This window comes from Lynx rufus, unplaced genomic scaffold (genome assembly GCF_022079265.1).
Source record: "Lynx rufus isolate CCGP_SWC_20201006 ecotype Redwood Valley unplaced genomic scaffold, mLynRuf1.p SCAF_8, whole genome shotgun sequence".
Lineage (NCBI taxonomy): Eukaryota > Metazoa > Chordata > Mammalia > Carnivora > Felidae > Lynx > Lynx rufus.
Genome location: NW_025814896.1, coordinates 122,156,493 through 122,174,218, shown reverse-complemented (window position 1 = coordinate 122,174,218; position 17,726 = coordinate 122,156,493). Strand labels below are relative to the sequence as shown.

At 53.4% G+C, this 17,726-nt stretch overlaps 1 protein-coding gene across 1 annotated transcript in view; it reads left to right on the top strand.

Annotated features, from left to right (window-relative positions):
- Positions 1-17,726, top strand: part of KLHL29 (kelch like family member 29) — a 142,968-nt gene that overhangs the window by 111,051 nt on the left and 14,191 nt on the right. Inside the window, exon 4 of the mRNA XM_047069284.1 lies at positions 10,539-10,677. Within this exon, the coding sequence (XP_046925240.1) occupies positions 10,539-10,677 (139 nt within the window). The remainder of the gene's footprint in view (positions 1-10,538; positions 10,678-17,726) is intronic.

Sequence of the window (17,726 nt, the reverse complement as noted above, 5' to 3'; positions counted from 1 at the left end):
GGGTGGTCGTGATGGCCAGTCGAGGGGAAAAAGCCCAGCCCCTCTGGAAATCCCGGGCAGTGAAGGAGCGAAGCAGGGCTCCCTATGGGCCTCCCCTGCCACGGCCACCCACGGCCACCCACTGGCCAGGAAAGGAGGGTAGTGAGCACTCTCCACTTTCACCCCAGATGAAGAAACCAGATAAGCGTGATGACGAATTTTCAGGCTCTGCACCTAGAGCCCCATCTTCTCCACCTGGGGGGCTGGGCTGTGTTGGAGGGTGTGGTGGTGACTGTCGGTTCCCTGACTGCCTTAGCTGAGCTCTGTCTTCTAGGCAGAGATACCTAGAGTTTATACCTGTCTGAGGGCACACACAGCACGGCTCCATTCAGCATACATCTTTATTCAATTCTCTGGCAGGGGCCAGCCACAGATTCGCATATGTATTTGGAAATCTGACGTCTTGCCCCTAAAATAGTGAGTGGTAAAATAGAAAGCTATAAAATGGTAACAGCCAAGGATAGACCACAGGCTGGTTGGTGGCTTCTCATCGGAGAAGGGCCTCTGTACTCACAGCCTGCGAGGCAAAGCCTGGGGACCCATCAGTTTGAGGGGCACTTCCACGATGCTGCAGGGGAGAGAGGCAGCAACCAGCACCTGTTTTCTGAATGCCTTGCCCTGGGCCAAGTGGGAGGCCGGCTGCGGGGGGTGAGGGTGGGGGGCTCAAGACAAACACAGTGCTCAGAAAATCCTTCCCTCCACCCCAGCCCTACGTGGACTCTCAAAGACCTCCCCATTGGAGCTCAGAGCCCCTTCCATGGTTTTCCAGGCTAAAGGCCAGGCCTCACCCTCACTGCTCACCTGCCTGACCCCAGCAGCGCCTGGGGGCAGGGTCTTGCTTTCTCCAGATGTTTGCTCTCCATCCATCCCACCTCTTTATACTCCAGGTGAACTGGGTGACTTTTCTGAATTTTTCTCCCAGGCCTGCAGTCTATAGCCTGTCATGGGGACCTCTGCCTGCCCTCCAGCCTCAGCTCTGCCCCCCACCCTGGCTCCGGCTGTACCTTACTGCCCATCACCTCTGGAGTGTGCTGATGTGCAACTTGTCTGCACAGGCAGACTGCTAACAAAAATGCCCTCCTGTCCACCTTTAACAAGTCCCACTCACGTCCCAAGACCAAGCCAAGTCCCCTATCCCTGCGGGCCTTCCCTCCTCCACTCCCACCCTGTGCTCCCCCAGTGCTCCAAGCAGGCTTTGCTACAAGGAGTGTCTGTCACCCTGCGTATGACACGATGTAACACAGATGCATTCCTTGTCTGTACTACTCAGGGTGGTGAGACACCAAACACACACTACAGCTCTGAGAATTAAACAGAACAGGCATTAATCTGAGGCTGGGAATTGGGGCAGCAGCGGAAGATCCATCCCAGGATCAGGATGCTTGGGACCCTGCACTGGCAGTCTCCCTCCCCCGGGGGACTCAAGCACCACTGCGCCGTCGGCCCCGCCAGTTCACCACAGCCACCATAGTCATCCTGGCTGGCTCTGCATGCCACACTGGAATGTCACAGTCCAGGCATGAGCATCGGACGGGCCGAGCCCAGGTCTCATGTCTACATGCCAGCTGCCAGGAAGCTGCCTCTGCTGGACTCATGCACAGGACCCGGTTCCCCGCACATCTTGGGTTCTCCCCAACAGAAGGGGGTTCCCGTGCCAGGCAGCCAAAATGACCTCTGTCTACTGAAGCATCTACCTCCCCCATCAGACTGTGAGCAACTTGAGGATGGAAGCTGGTCTTCTATTCATAGTCCGGGTCCTGACACATAGTAGGTAAATGTAAATGTGTATTAGACTATGAACTAGTAAATTAAGACGAATACCCCTTGTCACGTGCATTTAGTTCTCCACCGGTGACAAAGCTAGTGGTCACCCAACACCCCCTGCACTTCCTGGTCATCTCACTCAGCCCCCCCCCCCCACCAAGGCCCCTCATCTCTCCCTCCTCAGAAGACCTTCAGCACCACCACTGACCATTTATATAGCACCTGTGTCCCCACTGAGCTGCACTGTCCTCTGGGACAGGGACTGTCTCACTCATCTATTGCCCCGACTCCTCTTTAGCTCCCTCCTCCACCCCAGCTCCTGGCCCAGTGCCCTGTACCTTGTAAATTCAGAAAAGGGGCATCAGGATGGGTTGGAACGGCAGAAAGGAAGGGCCTGATGATGTAGAAAGGCCAGGGGTGGGGACAGAATGTGGGGGTGTGGGGGTGGGGCCATTGGTGGTTGACTCTGAGCAGACTTTTTTGAGTGTAAGAGACAAACCTGTCTCACCCTATCTCATAAATTTCATGAATGGCCCCCAGTCTCCTGTGGGTTAAATACCACAATGGGTTTGTTTCTTTCACCATCTACTACGGGCCTGCCTCTTATACCACACACACACACACACACACACACACACTCATATTTGTACATACATGCTCATACATAACCACATGTTCACACATACTATATGTTCGTGTCCACATGCTTACATATATCACACACTCAGACACACACATACATGTGCATATGGTTCACACCTTGCCCCTCCAACCCACCTGGTGGGCTGCTACACATCTTCCCGGTGTTTTCTTAAAGACCACTCCCCACACCCAAGCCTCCCTGAGTTCCACCGAGCCAGCCAACAGTCCTTCCTCTGAGCTTCCTCTACCCGGTGCTTGCCCCACACTTGGCATCACAGTCATTTAGTGCATGCCCTGTTAAAGCTCCTCTGGTCTGTGATCATTTCCATTCACACGTGTCCCTGGGACCCCACCCCCAGCCCCGTGCCCAGTCCACCTGTTGAATGAGTAAACGAGTGGGTCAGACACAATGTGTCTGAAGCCCCCAGAGTCTGCCTATGAAAAGGGATGTCCATGCCTCAGCCTTATTCAGCTATGGACTTAATTGCCTGCTCTAGAGCACCCCCAACCTCTCTAGCGCCCTCTCCACTTTGTGCCCTGACCCCTGGACACCTGGAGCTCTCCGAGGTGCTGAACATGGTTCTCTCACTTGGCCCAACTATCTGTCCTGGCCTCTGGATTCTAGTCCTTCTAGCCAAGAGCCACCCCGACCTTCCATAAATCTACCCTCGAATGGGAAAGAAGCAAAGTCTCTATGCTATAGGCAGAACACTATTTCACAAAGGCACAGCACATTATGAGAGCACAAAGGGAGGGGTAAGCTCCCCTTCCCCATCCCAGACAACAGATTCAACTCTCTCCCTGGGGCAAGACACAAGTCTCATCCTCACCTGGTCCTGAGAACCAAGGCCTCTCAGGGCACCCACCTCCCTGGTGCCAACTTCTAGCCGCTGGAGGGAGCTCTGGCTTCACAGAGGGACTGTATGGCCACCTTCCCTCCAAGCCTCTGACCTCCTGGCTTTTCCTTGCCCATCTGCTATGGCTTCCCTGGCATTTGCAAACCCCACCTTCAGGCTTCTATTCCCCACGAAGCTCTTCAGGGTCCTGACTTGACTTGCCTGGGTGCTTAATTAACTGCACATTCCCCCATCCTGGCTCCAGTACATCTGCCTAGAGTCCCGGCTCCTGCAGGGCCTTCTGAACATCGGTCTTGACCTCATTTCTTACCTGACTCTCCTAAGCTCTGGACTTCCCGTGGGGTCTCTCAGCCCTGACCCTCTATGACATGTTCATCATGTTCAGGGTATTCCCATCATCCCCTAGGCCTTCATCCTCAAAGCAGGAGCCAGGTGAAAGCTACCTTTCTGGAGGCAGGAAGGACTAATGCCTGCCAGTGTCCACCTGACTAGGGCACTTCCTCCAACTGCAGCCTCGGGGTTTGCCCACTGACCCCTGCTCAGCCAGGGGTTGGTCCTCACCTGTGCAGTTTTATGAGGTTTTTTTTTTATTTTTTTTATTTTAAGGAGAAAAACTTAAATGACTTTTACAACATCTTGGAGGGCCTGAGAATGCTCCAACTGGAAGGTAACTCTCAGTTCTGCCCAACAAATGCATATCAAGCACCCTCTAGTTCATAGCCCTGGGGCAGGGGCTGTAGGGATGGAAAGGCCCCTCGGTGCCAAATTTCACTGCTTGAGAAATAGGTCTTGTCTCCCAGCATTGGACAACTTGGAAAAGGCAGGCTGGTGAGAGGCAGTGACTGTTCTTAGGACTTTATCCCTTTCTGGTAAATGGCAGGAATTTCCATTTGGACAACAAGATAACCAGAAGGTCTCCTCACTATAACTCTAGGTCAGGCAAGAAGTCTGAGCCTTTCACACCTCTCTTCTCTAGAAGGCCCCATTTCCAGGGAGGGTTTGCCTATATGTAAGGCTGTTAGGCCCTGGGCTGGGGCTGGTGTGACTCCTTAGTAAAGGAACGCCCCTCCAACTCGGGTCGGGTGTGTGGTTTGCAGGTGGTTTTCTCCCGTCCAAGAAGCTGGAGCCCAGCTGGCCCTCAAGGTCGATTCTGAGCTGTTCTTTAGAAAAGGAGATGTGTATATGTGATCAGTCAGGGAATGAGGGAGGAAGAAGGACAGCATTCAGCTTGGGAGCCTGTCAGCAACAGGTTTGCTCTGTTTGTGTAAAGCCACCACTTGTTCCCATAGTATCTGCACATGCTGGGCTCCTTCACTCCTGGATGAATTATCCTCTGGGCATGCATGGCACAATCTTTGCTGGGCTTTCTCAGTATATTTCACAACTGCTCTGAGTTTATAATTTTTTTAAGTCCTTTATCAAATGTGTGTCATAAATACCATTGGAATCAGGAGCATTTATCACATAGCTGGGTTCTTTCTTGAGCTCTGAAAAAAATTATTTGACTGTACAACCTTTCTCGGGGCTCTGATTTAATGGACTTCTCTGCTGCAAAGCCACTGAAATGCGTTGCCTTTTAATATTTGACACCTCTTCCTCTTTATTACCACCTCAGACAGCCCTTCTAGTCCAGCTGGAATGAGCCCATTAGTCTCTGACAAATAACTCGTGTATTTGATGAAAAATATGCAGAAGCTTGGCTGCAGTGTCATCTCCAGGCTTGGTTCTGTTTGCAGCCTCCCTCTTCTCTAAACAAAGCATCGGGGCCAGGCTGACCCTCCCCAGTGTCCCCTTTCTCTTGGATGCCACTTGCTGCCAGGTCCACAGAGTCAGTTTATCCCACCACTTATAACGGGCTTTGAGGTGGGGTATTTAGAGATGTCCATCACTGAGTGTTAAGAATTAGCCTCACAGCGGCACTGTTCATAGTAACCAAAAGGTGGGAGCCATCCACGTGTCTACTGACAAATGAACAGATAAGCAAACTGTGGTACATACACATAACGGAATTGCATTCAGCTTTAAAAAGGAAGGAAATTCTGACACATGCTACAACATGGATGAACCTTGAGGGTATTATATGAAGTTAAATAAGCTAGCCACAAAAGGGCAAATACTGCATGATTCCCTTCATATGAGGTACCTAGAGTAGTCAAATTCGTAGAGACAGAAAGTATCATGGTCACTGCCAAGAGCTGGGGAAGAGGCGCATGGGAAGTGGTTATTGAATGGGTACAGAGTTTCAGTTTTGCAAGATGAAGCATTCTAGAGATTGACTGCACAGCACCATAAACGTGCTTAACACTACGGACCTGTACACTTAAAATAGTTACAATGGTAAATTTTACTGCAATTAAAAAAAAAAAAGAATTAGCTTCAAATTCCACCAGTAGAGGAGAAACCAACACAGAAGTTTTATGAGCACTTGAGTTCCATCATTTATTCATGCTTTCTGGATCAGTTGGCTCTTGCTGTGTAACAAACACTTCGAAGATTTAGTGGCTTAAAACAACAACCATTGATTTAGATTATGATTCTGGTCTGCAGTTTGGGCTGGGCTCAGCTGATCTAGGTGAGGCTCAGCCGATTTTGGTGGGAGCTGGCCAGTGTGAATGGCTCCTCTCTGCTCCACGTGGCCTTTTATCCTCCAAAAGACTCACTCAGGCTTGTTCATGTGGTAGTGGCAGGGGTCCCAAGAGAGTGAGCAAAAGCAAGCAAAGTTTTTGAGGCTCTGGTTCACACTCACATAATGTCCTTGCAACCACATTCTCTGGTCAAAGCAAGTCACAAGGCCCATCAAAATTCAGAGGGTGGGGAGATGAACTCCACCCCTTGATGAGAGGGGAGGCAAAGAATTTTTGCCATCTACCACACAAGCTGTATGGTTGTGCCATGGCCCCATGATAAATGTTGAAGATAAACATATAAATAAGTTACAGTCTAGTGCGGGAGACATACACGTAAATGAATAATTACAATGTACAGCGTGCTCTAAAGAAGTAAGCACAGGATGCTTTGGGAGCATGGAGGAGGGCAGAGGGCAGCGGCATGTGGGAGAAGGAGGGGAAAGAGGCAGACACCTGGGACACAGTAACACCTTAACTGGTATTGCAGGTCAAAATGATCATTAGCCAGAAGAAGGGAGGAAGAGAGATTGAGGCGGAGGGCCCCGAGAAGGGTGAAGGCTGGCAGGGGATATGCCTGGGGTACAAGGAAGCTTCAGTGAGGAGTAGAGGAGGCGGGCCACGTCACAGATGGCCTTGAAGACTTTAAGCCGGATGGATGGCCAGGTTGCTGAGTGGAGGGGGCTTAGGGCCGGCAACAGCCAAGACATCCTCGGGGGCTGCTGCCCTAACCCAGGTGAAAGAGGGTGGTGGCTCAGACACCCAGGTGTTCCTGAGGCCAGGAGAGAATCAACAGCAGAGATTTCTAGGCAGTGAAAGAGGGTGGAGAAGAGAGGAATCAGCAGGGAGATTCAGTGTCCCCTGGGCCTGTGCTTTATGCCCAGCAATCTGAACAGCCAGGAGTTCCCCACTGAGGGGCCAAGGCCAAGGGCACAGCACAGCCACTATGTGGCCAGGCAAGGGCATGGGGTCCTGCAGGCACAGCTGGGGCATCCCACCCAAAACCCAGGAGACCAGAAAAGAGTTTGCTGTTATCGGCCAACAAGGAAGGACCTGAGGTCAAGGCTTCCCCTCCTCCACAAGCTTGAGGCAGCCAGATTCTGCAGGGTGCTGGGGTGCTGTAGGGTCTACCCCGAAGGCCCAGCCCCTGCCAGGCTCTGCCCCAATGCCCACAAACTGTCCAAACTGGGCACAGCGTTGCTGGTCGGAAAGCTTCCCCAGGACCCCACATTCTTCCAAGACCCTCGTACATTAAGTGGTTGTCCTTGGCCGAGACACGGGGTAGGCGGGAAGGCAGCTTGTGCCTGGAGCCGGTGCTGGCTTCCTCCCATGGATCCTGGGTCATGATGTCCTGAAACATCCTCTCTCTGGCTGGGCACTCAGCCGGCAGCAATAAGCACACACTGCCTGATCAATACTTCGAATGCACTTGGGGCCCCGCTGTGAAAAGGAGTCCCCTGGTGAGCACTTTCATAAATTGAAAAATTTTTCTGAAACTGAGTAATCCTGCCCAGCTATTAAATCCAGATTTCCGCAAAGTGAGAGTAGAAAGTGCTTACATTTCGATGGTGACCTGGATCTCTGAGCACCTCCCAGATCCGTCCAGGATTCCCGGAGGCGGCAGGCAGTACCTGCCAGCACTGGGGCTGCACTCTGGGGCTGCACTCGTAATCTTTGCTGGGACCTTGGTTTGAAGTCAGAGCTTTCAAAAACAATCAGAATGCTCCGGGCCCAGGAGGCGTGGTATTTTGTAACCACTGTGTTTTCCTGGCCCCCTGGGCATGGTTAACTCAGCAGGCGCATGGCTGCATCCGTCACTCACAGCAGTGTGACAACCAACGGGGAGGCAAGAGCAGGTGCTTCTAGGTGCTTGAGGGAACTGAGCACCTAAAGCTGGGGCAATGTGCCCAGGGTCACACAGCCAATTAGTGACAAAGCTGGAATGAGAACCAGGACCCAGAACTCCAGCCCAGAACTCTCTAACCCCCACCCGACTTCACTCAAAAAGGTGACGTCACCCACCAGGCTCATGTTTCAGGAATGAATTCAGTTGGTAGCTCTTCTTGGAGCCGATGTGTGAACATGGCAAGCAGTTCAGCCTCAGGCCCGCCCGACCCTGCAGGCTCCCCCCATCGTGTCCTTGAGCGAGCAACAAGCTGGGGCTGCGGGTCCCACAGCCTTGCCGCCTGCACCTCTCCCAGATGTGTCCCACAGGCCCTCACCCCAACCCCAAACTGAAGTCACCATGCCCTCCCTTCCTGGTGTCCCTCCAGAAGCCTGGAAGTGGCCCTCGTGCTGGCTGCCTCCCTTCCCCTCCAGCACTGAACCCCCCCTCCCCCAGGTTTCACAGCCTAAATATTTGTCTTTCTTTGTCCTTCTGTCCCCATTGTAGTTCAGGCTTTTGTCACTTCTCACTTAGATCATGGAGTGATCACCACCATCAGCAAAAACATCATGCCTGCCTCCCCTTGGGCATTTACTATGTGCCAGGCCCACAGCTAACAGCTTACCATGGACTAGCTCATTTAACCTTCAACAAAGGTAGAAACTGAGGTTTCAGACACGTTCCCAGGGTCATACAGCTGATAGGAGGCAGAGTTCAGGTTCTCCCCGGGGCCTGGCTGAGGCTTCCCCTCGCCCCCACCTGCATCTGGGCGTCCACCGGTACTCCCTGTCCCGCCTCTAACACGGCTGCCAGAACGATTTGTCTGGCACCCAGGTCTAAGCCCGTCCCTCCCCTGAACAGAATCCCATGGCTCCCTGGTGCCCACGAGACTGAGCTGCCGCCCTCTCACAAGGTTCTTGAGGTCTGACCCCACCTGCCGACCTATCACGTCCCTTTGTTCCCAATCTGCCCACAGGTGCCCTGCACACCCTCCACCTAGTGCTTCGGGCCCTGCTGGTCTCCCTTGTCCAGGTCTGAGCGCACCCACGGGAGCCTTCCAGAGGCCCCAGCCAGAGGGCCCACACACACCGGTGCAGGTACCCTGCAGCTCTGCCTGATGTGGGGTTGGTGGTGGTCAGTGAGTCGGCATTGCCCACACAACTTAGACCCCCTTTCTCACTGTCTGCCTTGGTCTTCAGCAGAACCAGAGCCCGGTATGTGCTCACAAAGAAGGGCCTGCCTGACACCAAGGCCCACAAGCCCCTGAGCTCAAGCTCAGGGATTTTCACCAGGCTCTGGAAAAGAGTGGGAGCCTCTGTCCCCATTTTGCAGATGTGGAGACAGAGGCTTGTCCAAGGACATACAGGTGTCAGGGACAGAGCTGGGCTCGGGAGCGCATCTTGACAGACAGCCAACGCTGGCCCATGTGGACAGAAATGACTGGTCAGTCTGCAGCAGGGCATTTTGGAAAGTAATTCCAGAACACCAGCCAGGGTGCAGCATAGACCTGGAGGGCTCAGGGTGATGGTAGGGGACTTGGAATCAGGGCTCAGTTCTGCAGACCACCCTCTTGTATTCATCTGCCAAAGAACATAACCCTTCCTGACAACAGTCTATGTCATTCTGGCCCAGAATCTGGGCCTCTGATGTCCAGCAACCAGCAGCTAGAGGGTCCAGGGGGCAGGCAGGCAAGGCAAGGCCAGTGAGAGTGTTGATCGTCTGAAGGCCCTAACTTTTGCAAGGGAAAGAGTTTCTCTAAACTAATCAGGGTAGCCATCGGGCCCTCTTCCTTACCCTGCTGAGCCTTGAGGTGGGTCTAGGAGACATCCCCAGGTTTGGAGCCCACAGGCCCGGGACACTCTCTGAACCAACCCCAGGTGGCCAAGACACCAGGCAAAGGTAGGTGTGCGTCAGGGCGGGAAGGCCCCAGAGGCCACTTTGAGACCTGCTGGGGCTGTAAGCCAGGCTCCCCGACGCCGAAGCCCCAGCTGAGGGTGGGCACCCTGAGAGAACAGCCCAGGAAACGGGAGGAGGCGCACACAGGTCCTACCTCTTGCCGGCCTTCCCCAACAGTTCCGGAAGTGTGCAATGGAAGGAAGTGCTCTCCAGGCCCCCATTCCACCCCTCCCTTCTTGGGGCCCCTCTCTAAGAAGCTCACCCCATGCCTTGACTTGAGCGTTTAACATAAAGGATGCTGTTTTTGCAGGTTTTGTGGTTTTTATTCCTTTGAACCATATCCAGCCCATCTTACATCACAATGCCATGCTTTACTTGGTATCAGATACATCAGCACTCATTGGCATTTGGAGAACTCGTTCTGTAGTTTTATAACAGTTTTTAGTTGTCTGTGATAATGTATTCTCTGTTTCCAATTGTCAGTATGGGAATCTTTTCCCCCAGCCTTTCAATTTCTGGGTTTGATTTTTTTTTTTTCTGTATTGTATTGTTTCGGTTTGTTTTTATTTATTTCTTTGTTTGTTTTCTTTCCTTTTTTTTTTCCTTTGCTTTTGAAAGTTGTTGTTCCTTTGGTTATGTAGCCCCTCCCAATTGCTGCTTGTTTACGCATCGTTTGTGACTTCTTTTGACTGTCAGTGTTGAGCCAGTCTTGCCAAGAAACAGTATCAAGTATTTTCCTATTTCTCTACTTCTTGAAAGAAAAAATTTTAATTAAAAAAAAAAAAAACTCTTAATGGGAACCTGGCCCTGTCTGTCTTCTCTGTTCTGCAGAAATGTTGAAGGAATTGAACCAGCAGCGCAGAGCGAAAGCGTTTACAGACCTGAAAATTGTTGTTGAAGGCAGAGAGTTTGAAGTCCACCAAAATGTTCTAGCTTCCTGCAGCTTGTATTTCAAGGACCTGATTCAAAGGTTTGCCTTCCTTCCAGCTGTGGTCGGGTCTGTTCCTTTGTAGGACGCTTTTGTGTCGCTTTTCTCCTCCCCTCTCTTGCAGGTTCCTGAAGCGTGACTCCCTGTCACAGAGCCAGTAGCCATCTCTCCCCCTCCTCCCCCTCCTCCGAGTGCCCTCTCACACACAGCCTCAGAGCAGCCACTGCCCCCGGCCTGCCCCACGCAGCTTTGCTGGTCACCCGGGGACCACTGTCAGCAGTAGACGACACCCCGGCCCTGCCCCGAGGATCCCGAGTTCTCAGTGGCTCACAAGCCCTCCCTGAGATTAGGAGGACTGTAGACTCCACGTAGGCTCCACTTTAAGGGACCACTGCACACTGTCCCCACTGGTCGAGCACGGGGTCCCAGGCACCATCATCACTGCTGTCGATAGTGAACTTAACGCCAGGAAAGCACATCGACCAGATCGTCCCCCGCTGAGGAGCACAAGGTGCCGTTTTACACAGCTCGAGTCGGGGAGAAGAGACTTGTAGCCAAATCCTCAATCACGCTGCATGCCTTGATACTTGTACACTGAGCCTAAACCAGCGTTGTCTGAGCACAGACCACGTGTGTCCTAAACACGGTCTCTCTCAGCCTTTGCTCCCCTGCCCTCTGCCCTCTGCCCTCTGCCCCGGCTCTTTCTACCTGAATGAGTTTTAATGGTGCATGAGCATCTTTTTTTTTTTTCTTCCATTTTGTTGATTTTTTTAATTTGTCTGCTTCATACCCTCGCAAACGAGTCAGGGGCCACCTTCTAGCTCCTTAGTGAGGGAGAGCAGCCGAGGGGGCCAGCCCAGGGTAACGCTCCTGTCTCTCTCACCCATCAGCAGATTAATGCCGCTGCTCATTTTGCCTTGCAGCCTCTCCGGGGCGGACGCTGAGCCGGGACTGGGCTCAGAGTGAGAGGACAGGACCTCTGCTTGCTTCCCAATGCTGTGTTTGGACTTGCCAACTAACCCCAGAGTGACTGTGTTTTGTTTCAGGATGGCACACTGGCTGGCACCTCCTTTCCAATCTGTTGTGTCCTTTCACTTAGAGCTGAGCTGCCCGGCGTGCAAGCCCCGCCCAGCCACACTGGCCCCAGCCATGCAGGACGGGGCAGGCTCTTTGTGACTTCCAGTCTCATGGACAGCTTGGGTCTCCCGCCCCCAGTGCTTGGGTTCTCGCTATCCAAGCACAGGGGTCAGGGGCATGAGCTCTGGGGTAAAGGGGCACGTTCAGTGGCTTCTTCAGGCCAAGGGAGGTCTTTGTGCTGCCATTCTTGGCAAATTCTGGTACTGGCAGTGACCAGCATCCTAGGGCCTTGGTCCCTGCTACAGACCAGCTGGAGAGCACAGAGCGGGCAGGATGCAGGGGCAGGTTGGTACTAAGCGATGGCCCAGCCCTGGGCTAGAATGATGCGGGCAAGAGGAGCACAAGAGCCATTTGAATGTCTTCAGAGAACTTACATGCAAAGCCAAACTTGTACACAGCAGAGAAGAGGACACCACTAGGTGGGAACCCAAAGTAGTGAAGCCTTCTTAGGCCAAAAAGAAAGAGGAAGAACATTCCAGGCAAGGGGTGGTTTGCTTGGAATGGTCTGGAATACAAGGAATGTTCTAGAATGTTCTAGAATGCTCCAGACAGGGGATGGGTTCCTGAAATGAAAAGCTGGGACAGAGACTGTCATGAGCAGTGTGGAGGGGAATATAGCCTTCGCAGAGATGGGTGTGAGCTGGGGTGAGATAGGCAGGCAAGCCCTGACCCCTGGGGCTAGAGCCCTGGGCTTGGTCTGAGGATGTGGGGGTCATCAGGAGCAGGGGATGCTCACCTGAAGATGAAAGAACTGTGGGATATGCCTCGGTGACCCTAAGTGGAACTGATGGGTGCTAGAGCCAAGAGGCAGTCACTGGAAGGGAGAGGGCACCCCACTGGGAGCTAGGAGACCTGGGTTGTACACCTGACTCTGCCACTTGTCCTATGACCCCAGGCAAGTCACGTCCTCTCTCTCAGGCCTCGAGATTTCTCATCTGTAAAACAGGAGGTTGGTTCAAATGACATTCAGGTTTCCTTCCAGCTCTGACATCCCAAGGTGGCGGTAAGGGGATGGGCATGGCCGGGCCTGCAAAGGCTTCCCGTGTGCAAACCCTAGGACGTGAGAATGGTGAGATCACAGGGTGGAAGGTGGGTCCATGGACCAATGTCAGGGCAGAGCTGAGGGGGTGATGAATTAAGCAGCTGAAGGACGTCCAAGTAGACACATCTGGTAGGCAGCCACATAGAAGGGTCTGAATCCAGACAGGTTGAGGCCCGGGGAGACTCTTTCGGCATACAGGAGGGCACTCAGGGAGGAGGGAAGGCTGAAGCCAAGCCCAGAGACCCCCTGTGGTTGAAGGTCACAATGCTAATTTGCAGCCATTTCAACCTTTTACTTCCCTCAACTTGACCTTGGTGCACATCACCATTTCTGCCCATGGCTGCAAAAAGAGTCCTCTTGTGGGGAGGAAAGTGGACTCGCTACGGAAAGATGATTTCCTTTCTGGCCGTGTAAAATTCTGGAGAAGCTCATGCTCTCGCGGTCAGGGGACAGTTGACGTCACCAGGCCATTTCAGTCTGTGACCCTGGAGACTTGGTGTATATCAGCCAGGACGGCTCAGCGAGAGAAATGGAGCCCTGCCCACTGAGCCCGAAGCAGGGGCTTCCCTCTCGGGCGTCTGCACTACAGAAACAGAGGGAGTGGGCACAGTCTGTTTGTGGAACGTGGTGTCCCGGTCCTTACCTTCATGAGGGTCTCAGTGAGCACTGTCAGGGGTGGGTGGCTGTCCCGGGACCCGCAGACCCAGAGGCTCAGGCTGGACTCCTTTCCACCTCCGTCCTGGGGCCGGTAATGCGTTCACCACTCCAGCCCCAGCAAGGACACCGTCCCAGCCCCCAGCCTCGACCCCGGTGTGGACAACCTCACCCGGGGCCACAGGACAGACCTTAGGGAAACCAAGTCACTCGGTACTTTTCGCTCAGCTAACAAGCAGGAGCCCTTCCTGGGTGCCAGGTCTGGCCGGAAACGCTAGATGAGATGAGTCTCTGCCTCGAGGAGGCCCACAGCCTGCCAGGGGGAGTCTGTAAAGAAGTGTGAACGGGAGAGCAGACTGAGCACACAAATGGGGTTTAGCGGCTCACAGGCAAAGCACCTAACTGTGGTAGAAGAGGTGTTCAGGGACAGCCCCCAGGGAGTGGTGGCATCTGGTGTGGGTTTTAAACAAAGAAGGGAATTGGCCGGGCTGGTGAGTAGGACAGAGCCACTGCTGGCAGAGGAGGGAGAGAGTGAGGCCGGTGCCGGAGGTGGAGCCGGCTCGCAAGGCTTTGCTGGAAGCCCGGAGGGGCCACGGTCAGATCTGTGTTTCATAAGGATAACAATCGGTGAGCGGGAGAGCAGGATCTCAGTGTCCTCTCCTGACCAGCTCAGCTGCCCGTGAGCCCCGGGGCCAGGCAGATGTCCTGCCCGGAGCCCCCGTTCTCCAGGCCTCAGGCCGACTCCCCACCTTTGTCCACGTGTTCTTTCCTCACATGTGCACGTACCTTTAGTGTGGCTGCAACGACTTCTTTCCACTAGTCTTCCCTGACTGAGATTCAAACTCCTGTCTTTTTCCTCTGACAAGGACAAGACCCAGCCCAGAAGGAGACTTGTAGAAATGTCTAATGTCATCCTGAAAATCCTCCCGCTAACCCTGAGAAGCAGGTGCCATTAGTATCCCCATTTTACAGATGAAGAAATTGAGACCCAGAGAATTTTAAGTAAGCAAGTAGGTCTGGGATTGGAATCAAGGTCTGACTCCAAAGCTCATGCTTTCACCACCCATTTGCTAACCTGGAGAAGAACAAAAATGTAGTCTTTATTTGTGCATGAAGTCTATAAGGAAAGAAAGTGAAACTTAGGGTTGACCGTGTAGTCAGATGGGCAAGGAAAAAGGATAGAGAGCCTGTATGTGTGTGTGTGTGTGTGTGTGCGCGCGCGTGTGTGTACACGTGTGTGTGCTAGAAACACTTGTAAACTGGACATCAGATCTGCCCAAGAGAAGACATAATCCCCACCTAAAACAGGTACCTAAGTTGCAGACACTTGCCCTCATCCAAGGGGAGGCCGTATCCTCTGGAGTGAGGAGCACCGGAGGAGACTCCGGGAGGCCATCGGGAAGCTCGGAGCAAAGCTTGTGCTGAGATCCCCGGGCCTGACTCACCATCCCTTTGTTGCCCCATCTGAGTCCCTGCGACAATCAGGGGTGAAAACATGGCAGGAAGGGGAGCTGCGGGTTTGCCTTTGGATACTGTGAGGGATAGAGTGTTGCGTGACCACCACACCTCTCCTGCACCTAGGCTGGTGGGAGACCCCAGCAGGACTGAGTGGGCTGAGCCCCAGGTTTCAGGAACTTTGAGCCGACTAGAGCTAGTGGGGTTCTGTGGTGTGGTTGCAATCTCCCAAGTCCAGAGTCGCTTCTCAACCCTGCTGAGCAAGACCTGGGTCTGCCCTGGACTTTTGGAGGAGCCTACAAAGAAGTCCCTTCACTTATCCCCAGGAGCCGAGGAGCCCTCAGGGTCCATTTGTGCCATGAGAGGCATTGGCTGCACCCGGGTAGGCTGTGGGCCCCATCACAGAGGACAGGGGGCTGTCCTTAGAGATAGCAGAGGGAATGCCCTCCCTGTCAGTACTTCCGAACACGACCACAAGCCTGGGTGTGGGAGGAAATGTCAAGCCCCAGAGAAACTTGCCCCCTCATCATACCAAATAGGACAGAGACCTGGCATTCTGCCTTCTAGCTGAAACCCTCATCTCACAAAGTCTGTTGGAGCCAATGACTCATTCGAACTATATTCTCTTTTCATATTAAATAAAAACAGATGGTGACATTGATTTGTCCAAGGTGCTTTTCACAAGCCCCATGTATAGGCTCTGGGCTTCTCCATCTTTCTCACCAGGGGAAGCTAAAGGGATCTACCTAACTGAGTGGCATAGAGTCCAGATGTAGGGGAGCCCAACAGACTTTAACACAGTAGTCAGGCCATATGCTGCCTTTCACCTCCTTCCCTGTGGGGTTGGGCATTTGTGGGTGGCAGTCTGCCCCCTTTCCTGGCAGAACAGAGAGGTGTGGCCGGACGACCACATAATAAGACGAGAGATTCACAGATCTCAAAGGCCAGCAGAAAAATTTAAGTTGGACCCATCGCCAAATCACCATGGGTGGGCCAGGGCTCACCCAGTGAGACTAGAGTGTGCTGTGTCTGTGCCCTGGAGCAGGAACATGCCTGAGCTCCTATGCATGCAGTGGGATGGGAATCACATTGGAGGAGCGGGGTCATCCTCCTGAGCAGTCAGGATGCCATCCTCAGTCACCACCTGCTCCATGACATCCCCCACCCACCACTGCCCCATGTGTCCCTCCCATTCTAGATCTAAGTTGCAAAATGAAAGCATATGATCACTGAGGTGTGTGAGGAGTAACGAAGGAGTGCCCTAAAATCTAGGGAGGGCAGTTCTTATCCAGGAGAGCAAATTGCTGATGGTGGGATCTCAAACCGTCTCCTATTTGGGATGAGGCATTCCTGGCATGTCCACAGATCCAGGCCTGCCAAGCAGAGGGTGTGTCCCATACCTGAGGAGAAGGTAAGCCCAGGGAGTTTGGGTCTTCTGGCAGAACCCATGGGTCCTGTGTGGACGGGGCAACACCAACCTGCCCCACACTCCCACCCCCAGTGTTAGGTTCATGGCCCAACCTGACAAGGCTACCACTGCTCATTCCTGCCCTGCCCCATCTCCTTCCAAGGCCATGTCATGACCCAGACTACCCAGCAGCTTTCAGTACTCCATGTGGCTGAGTGGAGCAGGAGGCTTGGACCCCAAGAGCCAGCTTAGGACAGGGACAGAATGGTCATCTGTGGAGGACACAGCTTCCCACTGGTGACCAATGGCCACCCAAAAGAAGCAATGCCTCCCAGGGGATCCCTACTTATAGGGAAGAGGCCTAGGGATCACTGAGGTCTAGTCCCAAGACAGTCTGATGGTCAGCAATGGAAAGTGACCACCGGCTTCCCTTGGCCCCATGAACACCCATGTGGACAATGAACATGTATGTGCAGATGAGCTACATAAGGCCTCACTGCCTGGGGCCTCACCTCCTATAGATCTTGAGCTCAGCCAGCCAACAAAGCCTCCAGCCATTCCCCAAATGTCCTTTGCCCAGCAGCCCCCTGCTTTCCACAGGGGGCCTCAAAGGGGGCCTGAAGGAACAGCTATAGCCATGCATTATAGGGACAGTGGTTCTTGCCAACCCTGGACGGCACCTGCCATGGTCAACACCCCATATGCCTCCTCACATTGTCCCTGTACTCCTTGGCCATGTGGGCACCACTCTGTCCCCAGGACCCTCTCCCTGGCTCAGAATCTGGGTGGGACAAGCATCTCTCAGAAGCACAGCCATGCATGTCCCATCGGACTCATCACTCAGGGCCGTAGACTCCCCTGACGTTCCATCTGCCCAACACCCCTCCCACAGGGTGATGCTGAGGGTTCTCAGGGTCACATGTCACATGGACTTCAGTGTGTGTGTGTGTGTGTGTGTGTGTGTGTGTGTATACAGCTGAAGTCCACCCCAGCTCTTCACTGAACTGGAGCTTGTCTCCTGGGTGGACAGGAGGGCTGGCCTGAGGTGGGCACAGCAGTGGCTGGGGACCTTGGGAGAATGTGAGCAGCCTGACTTTGGCCCCATAAGCCTTGCCCTGGCTGTGGCCCAGCAGGACCTCTGCAGAGCATGAAAGGTGTGAGGAGGAAGGGCCAGGCAGTGGCATGTAGGAATGAAGGCAGAGGCAGCAAAGACCGAGTAAGAGGTTGACCAGATGGCCCCTGAGGCCTGGGGTGTTAGATTTCTGTGGTTTCAAGTGATCATATAATGAACTAGTTTTGTACTGAACAAAGTTACCCAAGCATGAAAATCTATCCCGACAGCAGAGGACTCGGTGTGTTAAGTCACTTGAAAAGTCACACACACTGTGTATGTCT